General features: G+C 41.7%; 1 protein-coding gene across 1 annotated transcript in view; it reads left to right on the top strand.

Moving 5' to 3' along the window:
* The first annotated feature begins 1691 nt into the window (after window positions 1-1691).
* The window catches only part of slc7a11 (solute carrier family 7 member 11), a 31257-nt gene continuing 20306 nt past the window's right edge, over window positions 1692-12642 (top strand). The window contains exons 1-3 of the mRNA XM_084009562.1: window positions 1692-2061; window positions 3563-3689; window positions 9345-9460. Coding sequence (XP_083865688.1) covers window positions 1773-2061; window positions 3563-3689; window positions 9345-9460 — 532 coding nt within the window. The 5' untranslated portion in view covers window positions 1692-1772. The remainder of the gene's footprint in view (window positions 2062-3562; window positions 3690-9344; window positions 9461-12642) is intronic.

Raw genomic sequence — 12642 nt, 5'->3', positions numbered from 1 at the left:
GTACCATAGGGTACATTTCTGTGAGCACTGTAGATATCCATAGAAACCATGCAGTCATGGTATACTGTAATAATTACAGAAAGAGAACTGTAAAACTAAGTGGTTACTTACCACTTCTCTTTTCTAAAGACCAAGATAACTGACGCTACTGGGAAATGCCTCAAATTCAGCTGGACTCGCTGCCCAGCTTCAGTCTTCCTGATTCTCATTCTCATTCTTTTCTTGCTGCTGCATCTTCTTGCCTAACACCTCTATAAGTCACCCTATTCCTCTTTTAAAATTAGCTCTTTTACAAAATGGACTCTCCTCTCCTGCGGTGCACATGAAAACAAGATTATTGCACATGGGGATGCTGCTCAAACAATATGGTGAACAGTCTATCAAGGGGGGTCACATGGGCCAACTCATTTGCTAACACTTTAACACATCTTTCACCAACATCAAAACATTCAGCCCAATGTGTGCTTTTACCTTCTCATTCATATCTTTAATACTCAAATATTCAACGGTTTCTATAATATTTTCCCTATTAGAAAGAAAGCACAAATGTTCAAACTTCACACTATTTCATGCATTTTCAACTGCCAGTCATTCATACATTCATGTAGAAACTTTGAAATGTTCCACAAGAACCTTTTTAACTTACTCTTTTCACTACAATGTTCACTCTTCACACATGATATCTGGTCAGAATGAAGGTACATTTATGCTCTTTCATACAATGTCACTGTGGAAGCAAACATACCTACACATTTGGCCATAGGGGCCTGAAACTAAGAGGATCTCCCATCAACTGCTGCAGAGACTCTCATGTTAACTGACTTCACACATGAACGCATTAACACAGGGGCCCAGTGGCCCTGTGGAGCTGTGAAATGACAATGATTTGCTGCAGCCGATACAACAATGTGAATCAGAGGAGGACTGGCTGTTTTTTTTTTTTTATTTCAACTACTGAACATGTTTGTGGCTGCAGTGGATCTGTTCCAAGTAAAACAAATGTGGAGGATTTGCAATCACTTAAAACCTGTACCACACCCTGCCACAATGCCAAGTACTCTGTGAGAAACCTAATTAAAATAGCTTTCTAATCCAAACTTGTTTGTACTTGTTTGTTCCTATTGAAAAATCTATCCAAGGACAGCCTTTATACAGCTGTTATGTTAAAACATGAAGCCAGGAATGAAACTGGATTAAAATGTTGATTAAAAATTATACTAATAACAATTTTATTAACAGCTTTCATAGAAAACGATTCACAAAGTGCTTATACATGCATACAATATCATCAACAATTTAAAATATAACCAAAATCAATTAGAAATTACATTTAGAATTTGTATATATGTATAAAAATGCAGGGCATCACAAGGTGGCACAAAGGCACAAACATTAAGTGAGAGAGAAATACTGAAATAAAACAGTAAAAAAGACAAGAGACTAACCAGAAGTTAATGATTATGTTGCACCAACACAACACCTCAACACAGTGAGTCACAGCTTGTACAAGAATGATAAAGTTTGAAACCACAGACCTAAAGAGCAAAGCCTCCAGGGCTTTACAATGGGAGGTTAGTAAGCATGAATGGCAATGAGAGAGGTGAGGGGGGAGGGGAGGGGGGTGTGCGTCAGAGCCAGAGTTTTGTAACTTTGCCTGCACCAGTCACATGCTGAGTGGATTCAAACTACACCAGAGAGACACAGCCACTTTGAGTTCATTCAAGAGAGAGAGGGACTGAGTGTGGTTGTGAGTGTGAGACATTGTTTAGAAAATGACCAAAAGGTCTGCATCTGCTCAGAAAGATGGAAAAGTTGCAACAAGTGGACATAAAGTTTCCCAAAATGACCGTCAGTCAGTTTCCAGTAAGAAACTGGAGGATGAGGACTCCGTGAAGGTGGGACTGGGGAAGAAGGTGACGCTGCTGAGAGGGATCTCCATCATCATCGGCACCATCATCGGAGCCGGGATCTTCATCTCTCCAAAGGGCATCCTGAAGCACTCGGGCAGTATAGGAATGTCCCTCATCGTGTGGATCGCCTGCGGTGTGCTGTCACTCTTCGGTGAGTCGATCACAAGTGGACAATTGAATGAAATAGATCTCTTTGGGAGTAGCTACCATGAAGGGGGGGGGGGGGGGGGGGGGGGGGGATCTGGTGGTGGTGGAAGTTAGAAATGTTCAATATGTGCATAGATGAAGTAACTCCTGAGAACAAATGAAGAAAATGGTCATAAAAGAAATATAACAGCGGCACACAACAAATGTCTTCTTCCAAGAAATGATAGAGGTAGATTGTCTAAGACGGTTTTTCATGTACAAGCTTGGTTAATATGTGCAGCTTATTTATTGTAAAAACACTGATGAAGCTTTGTTTTATGATGCACAACATTCTAAATTAATTAATGTAGTTAATTCTGAGGATTTGCTTCTTTTTCAATTTTTATTGGATTTCCTTTATCTTTTAAACAAACACACTATAATGACACTATCTGTATCTTTATAGTGAGATAAGATGCCTAGTTTTAGTATCAGTGGGCCAAATTCACCAACAATAATGTTTTAGGATAATGATTGGATATAGGAATATGATTGGCTCACAGCGGTGATATAATTCCTACATACCACTGCTAAAGTGCTATGCTCCAGTTCACTTTATACTTTCAGTATAACTGTGAGAAAATAATGTGATACATGTCATTATGGTTGTCATGGGTTACATGCCCATAGAACTCTACTACTACAACTACACTTTGAATTATGTTTCCATGGAAACAGATTTCTGATGGGTTGCAGTTTTGAACAGTTTGAAACAGGTGGTCATCCACTAAAACAAACAAAACACACCACAAAACAACTCGGTTAGGTTAAATAAAAAGTTTGGATTGAAACAGAATACAAACACAACAAAACGACTTGGTTCTAATGGGACAGTAACATCTGAATCCTGGTGAAAGTCCTGTAATGTTAGATCGTCTACCTCCCAGACCTCCTCCCTACATGGACTTCCATGCACTTAAAAATAATGTGATACGTCAAGAGAAAATGTTATCCACAACAAAATATGTTTTTATATGTTATTTTTAGAAGACAGGGCTGCATGGTTGCTGAGCAACGGCGTCACAGATAAAAGTTAGCTACCAAACATGGAAATATTTAAATTATGTAAAATGATTTACTACAGGAGGCATGGCTGAAGCGATGCTGTGCACATCTGTGTATTTGACTATATATTGTTGCTGTATCCTTAAATCCTTCAGTTTTTGTGCAGTAATGAAAAGTCCAAGCGCAATATCCCCGAATACCCTTCCGTAACCTCCTTTCAGCTTCCCATAATTTCTATTCCCTCAACTTGTAATTAAAATGTGTTTAACTAAATCTGTTTAGTAAAGCTGTTTTGTTTAAGTTATGGGTTGAGATCCTGAAAGGCTCCCACCGTCATATACTTTATGTGGCTGACCATGGGGCCCAGGAGGGGCTGTAGACAGTTTAACAGCCCTGGGACGGTTCTGTGTCCACCTTCTTGTTTCACAGCCAGAACTAATCAGTCACCTCTGTCCCTGCAGGAGCCCTGTCCTATGCTGAACTGGGGACTTGTATCAAGAAGTCTGGTGGACACTATACATATATACTGGAAGCCTTTGGACCTCAGATGGCGTTTATAAGGCTATGGGCTGATCTCATTGCTATAAGGTAATATCTGCCTCCTTACTTTACCTGACCTTAAAACTGCTTTCATCAATCTTGTTCTTTCATCAATGGCTCCAATCAACACATTGTCATTCCCAACTCATCACCTACGGATGCTTGAGCACAACTCCTCTGCATCATTTCTAACCCAATGGGTAACCTCAGTGTAATTTTTCTATTTGTTTGTAATATGTACATCGTCATCCGACTTCAACACAAGATTAATATTGTGAATTCAGACATAACTGCTTGGTTAAGTACAGGAAATGATCATGGTTTGATTTTAAATAACTGTTTGTTTCTTAACTTGTGTTATGTATGTAAGATAAGTAAGTTACATAAGTTACCTCAGTAAAAAAAAGATTTAGACTTTTTATTTCCCATGAACACTAACACCAGTCAGGTGTGGGTGACACTAACGGTGGTCTCCTGGGTGAAAGTCTTGTTTGTTTTGAACATTCATCCATCCTGACCCATAGTCAGGATGGAGACTGACTATGGTCCAGACCAAACCACATTTGGTCTGGAGAAAGGAAGGAAGCTGCTTTGTCTCTTGTTGGTAAGTCAGAAACTAATTGTAGATTTGGGTTTAGGCATTGTGTGTGTAAAGCTAGTGGTAACATTTAGTCTAGTATTGATAGCTTGTTGTTGAACTTCTTGTGAAGCTGTCTATGGTAAGTGAGCAATCAGCTTGTTTGAAGCCAGCTCACCTGTAGTGAATAGACTTGATTAGAGGGAAGGAGGAGCCACAGTCAGAACTTAAAGGACAGCAGTAGTTCTCTTCAAACCACATTTGGTCTGGAGAAAGGAAGGAAGCTGCTTTGTCTCTTGTTGGTAAGTCAGAAACTAATTGTAGATTTGGGTTTAGGCATTGTGTGTGTAAAGCTAGTGGTAACATTTAGTCTAGTATTGATAGCTTGTTGTTGAACTTCTTGTGAAGCTGTCTATGGTAAGTGAGCAATCAGCTTGTTTGAAGCCAGCTCACCTGTAGTGAATAGACTTGATTAGAGGGAAGGAGGAGCCACAGTCAGAACTTAAAGGACAGCAGTAGTTCTCTTCAAACCACATTTGGTCTGGAGAAAGGAAGGAAGCTGCTTTGTCTCTTGTTGGTAAGTCAGAAACTAATTGTAGATTTGGGTTTAGGCATTGTGTGTGTAAAGCTAGTGGTAACATTTAGTCTAGTATTGATAGCTTGTTGTTGAACTTCTTGTGAAGCTGTCTATGGTAAGTGAGCAATCAGCTTGTTTGAAGCCAGCTCACCTGTAGTGAATAGACTTGATTAGAGGGAAGGAGGAGCCACAGTCAGTACTTGCGGTAAATTGAGCACTTAAAAGGCTGTCACTACAGCGTCAGCTGCAGCGTCGGGCCATCAGAACGAAGACAGCTGAACAAAGACAAGGGGAGTCTATCTGTGGGAGTCCATCGAGGAAGCCCATTGAGGTAGGTATAACATCCCAACCCCCCCCCCCCCCTCGCAGCCATGTGTCTTATCCCAGTCAGGACATCGCACTGGAGAAGATTTTACCGAAGTCCCTTCATTCGAGGCTGTAACCCATCCAATCTCTGCTACCCACCAATCTCCACCGGTAAGGAACTTGAAGTACTAGGGGGGCTGTGGAACTGCCAGTCTGCAGTCAAGAAGGCGGACACCATCTCGGCCTATGCCTCCCTGCAGTCTCTCCACTTCCTGGCCCTCACAGAGACCTGGATCACCCCAGAAAACACTGCCACTCCAGCTGCCCTTTCAACTGCCTACTCATTTTCACACTCCCCAAGACGAACAGGGCGAGGAGGAGGAACTGGGCTCCTCATCTCACCCACATGGTCCTACCAGGTCCTTCCTCTCCACTCTGGCTGAACTTGGCATAACCGACTCTGCTCTCACCTGGTTTACATCATACCTGACAAACCGCACCTTTCAGGTCACATGGAATGGCTCTATGTCCAAACCCTGCTCTCTGGACACGGGTGTCCCTCAAGGCTCAGTATTAGGACCGCTTCTGTTCTCACTATACACCAGATCACTAGGTTCTGTTATCACATCGCATGGATTCTCCTACCATTGCTACGCTGATGACACCCAGCTGTTCCTCTCTTTTCCCCCGTCCTCTGACGCTCACATTGCAACTCGCATCTCGGACTGTCTGGCTGACATCTCTGTCTGGACAACTGCACATCACCTCAAGCTTAACCTGAATAAAACCGAACTCCTCTTCATCCCAGGGAAAGACTGCCCTCACATGGACCTGTCGGTCACTGTTGAGGGCATCACAGTATTTCCTTCCTCAACTGCGAGGAACCTGGGTGTAATCCTCGATGACCAACTATCCTGCACCCCCAACATCACTGCTGTGGCCCGATCCTGCAGATTTGCCCTCTACAATATCCGCAGGATTCGGACCTTCCTCACAAAGGATGCAACGCAGCTCTTGGTCCAAGCACTGGTCATCTCCCGCCTTGACTACTGCAACTCTCTCCTGGCCGGACTCCCGGCCTATGCGATTAAACCATTGCAGCGTATCCAGAACGCTGCAGCACGCCTTATCTTCAACCTACCCAAATTCTCCCACGTGACCCCCCTCCTCCGTGACCTCCACTGGCTCCCTGTTGCAGCACGCATCCAATTCAAGACGATGACACTGGCCTTCAGGGCCATCAATGGAACGGCACCTGCCTACCTTCAAACACTGGTCAAACCTCATGCCCCGAAGCGAGCACTCCGCTCCTCTACTTCAGCTGGCCGGCTGGTACCACCATCGCTGAAATCAAACAAATGTCGCTCAGCAAAGTCCAGACTCTTCTCTGTTCTGGCGCCTCAGTGGTGGAACGAACTCCCGACCAATATCAGGACAGCAGAGTCATTTGCCATCTTCCGAAAAAGGCTCAAGACTCACCTGTTCAGACTTCACCTCGACTCTACATAGCATGACCCACTAACACCCTCCCTCGACCCCCCCCCCGCAAAAAAAAAAAAAAAAAAAAAAAAAAAAAAAAAAAAAAAAAAAAAAAAAACTCGGATCGTAGCACTGTTACTCTTGAAGCACTACTTTACTCAGATGAGGACCTAACACTTGTTCTATTTTTAGCTCTTACTGCATCGGCAATGATACGTCGTGGTTTCTTTGTTTCCTTCTTTTGACAAATGTACTTATTGTAAGTCGCTTTGGACAAAAGCGTCTGCTAAATGACCTAAATGTAAATGTAAATGTATAGTCTTCGTTGCTCTATTGTAGCAGAACAGCTTGGAATTGGGGCTTTGAATCATAAAACAAAAGATGTAGGAACAATGGTGATTGTACTGTACGCAGGGAAACGATAATTTCTTGCACCCATTCGTAATCCCTGTTTGGGAGTAGCGCTATTCAGAAACCGTGATAGTACAGAATGGTTCTGTAGTCATGGCATGACAAGCAACTCTATATAACCCTGCCATCAGTGATAAAACAGGAGTCATACATTCACTTGAATTAAGGGTGCTAACTTACTGCCAGTGACTGAGTAGTATGTCACAAGGCTTCCAACATCACCTGTTTCAGTCTGGTAGTAGGAAAACTATTAGTTGACTTTCAAACACTCTGCCTGAAGGCTTGAAAGGTACCTGAGAATGTTTGAGGAACAGATTCTGTAAAATCCAAATCTAAACTGTACTCAGTTTGGATTTGCAGCAATTCTAATTGATTTTAACTGCAACCTAAAGACATTGCATAGATAAATTTCAAAATGTCCAGAGAAATGTCTCAAATCATGCATCACAATTCATTTCTAATCATGTGTTCTGTTACACTGTGGCATTCTTGTGGCTCTGAAGCACTGCTGTGAAAAGTTAACATAGTTATTTAGTGGTGATTGTTGGGAACATTCATCAACAGAGAGGTGCTTTATGACCCAGGATCAGTTTGTCATTTCTATACATTTTAGCATGTTCTCGCCAATATCCTGCATCTCCATTGAACCCAAATTGTAAGTGCTTACAGCTGCATGGCGGAGCAAGGTACAACCTTTTCAGAACCTTTACTGCTTATAGGGAGAGAGTTTCAGTCTAATACAAGCACATTACACACCATGGAATTAATGATGGAAGATTATTTGCTTCCCTAGAACATGCTCTGTGGTTCAGATTGTTTTTCCGACTATGTTGGGTGACAGAGCCCACCACACGAGACAAATAAAAGTCCAAAACGGCTGTGACCTTGTGGGGTGAGATACTGCATTTTGTTTAGACCAGTGAGTGAGAAAATGTGTGCAGCTGTCTGTGTACACAGCCAAGGCGAGCAGTATAAACAGTCTAGTGGCCTATCCTGAGCTACTCAATTTTACGATAGCCTCAGGCGAGCGGGACTCAATGGAAACCATGGGAAATGAACAGAGACAGAGGCAGAGAATGAAAACAAGAAGGATGGAGACAAAGAGAGATTTCCCTGGCTTTAGCAGCTCAGTGGCTGTTGTGGGAAATGAGGGAAACTGATGAGCCATAAGATGAGCCTGTGCGACCAGCCAACCTTATTTGATTCTTATTGAAGGCAAGCCTATAGCTGACCATCAGATATTACACACCCACACACAACGCACACACACACACACACACACACACACACACACACACACACGCAACTTTGAGAATGCCTTTGACCTGATGAACATAAAGCTGTCTGGAATGCCACTTGCCTTCTACTCTGGAATGTATGAATATGCAGGGTGGTAGGTATGGTCCTCACATACACGCATGCACGTATTCACACACACATGTGCTGAATAATTGTATAATACCTGCTACAACAGAACTTCCATTGAAAGAAATGAGAGCAGCAATGACCTCTCAGAGTGGACTTGCATTAGGCTGAGCGTAATATTAATCTGTTTAAGTATTGTGCATATCCTTAATTCATAATGTAGCAAATGTTAATTTAAAAATAAATAAATAGAAAGATTGGGTTTACACCATGTACTCTGTATGTATGCTGTAATTAAAGCTACAACAACAGAACTGCAAATGACAGACACAGCCCTGACATTACATTTACATTTAGGGCATTTAGCAGACGCTTTTGTCCAAGGCGACTTACAATAAGTACATTTATCCAAAGAAAACAGATCATTGCTGATAAAGTAAGAGCTAAAAAATAGAAACAAGTTTTAGGTCCTCATCTGAGTAAAGTAGTAGCTGTTCAGCAAACATACCTTAAGAACAACAGTGCTATGATCAAAGAGCTATGGATAAGAACATAGAAGTTTTTTTTGGGGGGGGGGGGGGGGGGGGGGGTGTTAGTGGGTCATGCTATGCAGAGTCGAGGTGAAGTCTGAGACACAGACAACATGTCTGCAGACAGCAACAGTATCACCTTAATGACTACATTTAGCTCTGATTTTGTTCTCCACCACCTCTTGAAAGGGAATGTTGGTTTCTTTCGCTGCTGAATGCTCCACTATGTTCACCGGCTAGCCTCTATGAGTCTGCCAGCTGTTTGCTGCTGAGCAGGTAAAGTACAGTGGCTTTCTCACTCCAGTTCGGGGCTATAAAACCAAAACAATGCTGATCCTAAAATTTTCTTTTTCGGTTTCAATGTAAAACTACTTTAAAGGAGCTCTAATAGTATTTTATGTTTGCACTATGCTAGTATTGTTTTTTGTGTTTGTGTGTCTAACGTTTGTTTCCTCCAGGCCTGCTGGAATGGCGGTCATCTCTCTGGCCTTTGGTCAGTACATCCTAGAGCCTCTGTTCATGCCATGTGATATCTCCCCTATGGCTGTCAAGCTAGCCACCGCCATCGGCATCAGTATGTATACATAGACTATGTTACATTAATACATCTGTATGTCAGGATGATCATTCATTTTCAACCTATTGTAACCTTATCTGAGACAGGAAATATGCATGATTCTTAGACAGGGGTAGCCAACACGGTACCTGCAAATGCCTTGTTGCCCAAATGGATGCTGCTCTTGTGCATCCATTTCAACACACCTTGGTAAAATGTGTCAGGGAAAAAAGGCAATAAAAAGATTTTGAAAAAATATATAGTTCATCTGCTCTGCTCTGCTTTCTGGGACTCTTCCAGTCTCTGTGTGTCGCCGTAGCAACCTGCTGATGACACTCTTTGACTCTCTAAGCTCATTGGCCACTTCCCTCTGACAACATCCTGTTTGAAGCCTCGCATGGCGAGCTGCTGTTGATCACTTGTTAGGTGTCGTCTTGGTCTCATGATGTCAACATGTGACCAGCATGATGAAGACGATGTTTAAGTACAGATTCTAATTGAACCAGGACATTGATTGGTCGATTCAAGGATCAAACATCTGTTGTGAATTTTGCCGTTCAGCTCAGTGTAAGAGAACAGCAAGTTGTGCAAAAAGTACTGGAACACTGAACAGTTGGACATGTGCATTCAAACGTTTGAATTTAGCATTTAGAGAAGGTCAAAATAAGGTCACCTGTAAAGGTTAAAGTGCATTTTAGGTGCATCCTGAAATTTCACCTGAAAGCTGAATATCCCTAACTTCTTGTGGGTAGTGTATGAGCTCATAAAGTTGAAATAATTTCCTGTTTTTCTGGTACCCAATGGCACTGTTGGTACTTTACTCAACAAAACATGTCATTTCTTTTGTAAAAGTCTAAACTTCAACTTAAACATTGATTTTATTTAAATTATTTTGTTAATTTCTCAGTCAGTCACCAGGGCTGGTTGAATAAGTCTCACTACTGCTGACGCTGACATGTTACATGTCAGGGCCTCTCTGACTGTATGGGAATGTAACTTTGTAGGAGACGGAGGTGGATGTGGACACTTCTTTGACACCGGTGACCCAGAATCTGAGACAAAATCATGTAACATGTTTGCATTGGGAAATGCATCAAGCTGCACGTCAAGCTACCTCGAGTGAGGCCTTTTGTTCTGTTCACGTGTCCTGAAGCTCACGATGCAGATGTTAATTATGCAGGCTTTATCAAGATAAAGAAGCTTGAACGCACTAAGAGAGAGAGATAACAGATCAGTGTTGAAATTAAAGGCAACACGAACATGCTTTCTTCTCTCTTCATGTCCGCTTCATCAGCTCGGGGGTTCAGTCCGTATTCTGTGTCTGAACTACAATTTACATACTCAAGTCTGATCGTCAAACATAGTAAAAACAACAATAACATGTTACCATCATTTTTCCAAATCAATAAACACAAAACACTTTGAGGCCATTTTTGTTGTGATGAGATGTATTTATTTTTCACACCACGACTCATGGATTTATTTATATATATATATATATATATATATCATGTATAAATATCTTCAGTGTATTATAAACAACAACAACTTAACATTTAACCAGGCAGGCAGTGTAAATAAATAAGGTGGCTAGTGCTACAAACATACCTAATGTACACAACACCAATACCTGTGGAAAACATACACTTTGCTGTGATTGTCTCACCTTAGCTTTTGTGCAATCAACTACAGTGGTTGGGATACACACTAGTAAATACAGTATTTATCAAAATATAAATGACCAAAAGAGACAAACAACCATGAATTAGTTAATAAGTAATAATAATAATATAATAAATTAAATTAATCAATTACTTTTCTGAACCCAAAGATGCTTTACAGAAAAGAAATAAACAGACAAACCAGAAAAATGAAAAAAAGAAAGAAGTAAGACAAGATGGAGCAACAAATAGTTGAAATGAGGGCGGGGGCATGGTGCTAGTGGTAGGCAGAGGAAAAGAGATGGGTTTTGAGGTGGGACTGGAACATGTAAAGTAAAAGTAAACCAACAATCAGAAATTGTAAAAGGCTCTGAATTACCTTTCAAAATAGTGCAAGAAATCAGTTTTTTTTTACATGTTGAAAAACAGTCTTGTAAAACCTCTGGACATTGTGAACCGTAAAGTCCATGACACTAAAACCCCTTCATGACTGCTTTTTCACTTCTTGGAGATTGTAAGATTTTTCTGCAAGAAAAGGAGCTGGTTTACATGTTGCGGAGTGAGGCAGCTCCTTTGTGCAGTAACAATATCGCCAGCTAGATTACAGCTAGATTACTCACCGTGTGGCTCGTTTCAACTGCCCTGGGCCCTCATTTATAAAGCTTGCGTACGCACAAAACGGGGCTGGAAACGTGCGTACGCCACTTTCCACGCAAATGTTGTGATCTATAAAAACCAAACTTGACGGGAAAGTGTGCGTACCCGTAAGCAAACTCTGAGGCATGCGTACCGGTACGCACATTCTGGAGACTGGAAGGGAATCAGCAGTAAACGTGAGAAGAACTATATATTTTTGATGACTCGAACACATTTAATTACACTCCATATCATACGTTAGATCTGCGTTATCATGATGAACTCCAGCAATGTTTTTGATGCTTTTAATGAGTGATAGTTTTTTTCATATTAACACCTTCTTTTAAAATCTGACTTGTATCTTAAATCAAAATCATTTTGAAATATTGAATCAGCGCTGTCACCGCAGGAGGAGGAGACGGCCCAAATGCATGTAATACAGTAATACCTTCCATTAGATCACTGTAGAACACAGCGGGAATAACTAAATATTCTCATTATTTATGTGCATATATCATCAACGCACATACATACAGCCATTAAGCCATCGTATAATTGTTACACTTATCCTCGTTTTTAAACCACCAGAGCGCAGAGGAAATGCGCTATAATGAGTGGCACGCTCGTGCGGGCTCAGTCGTGGAGCGTGGAGAGCGCAAATTTATCGATTACCCCGAGCCACGGCCCCCTGCCCGACTGGAGGGGTATCAACAGGGCGCAAGAATCCGTGAGGATGTTATGCGTTTGTAATATAAGGAAGACAACAATCAATGTTCATTGTAAACGTATTATTTTATTAATCACAGTGCGCGTTTGCCGTAGCTCATCTGCAACGTTGTTGATGGCGGTGATTGTGTCTCGCTGAAGTTGCAGGACGGCATCAGTGAGCACCCGACCGCTTGA

The sequence above is a fragment of the Eutrigla gurnardus genome (genome assembly GCF_963514095.1).
Source record: "Eutrigla gurnardus genome assembly, chromosome: 5".
Taxonomy (NCBI): Eukaryota; Metazoa; Chordata; class Actinopteri; order Perciformes; family Triglidae; genus Eutrigla; species Eutrigla gurnardus.
This window is presented reverse-complemented; position numbering and strand designations above follow the sequence as displayed.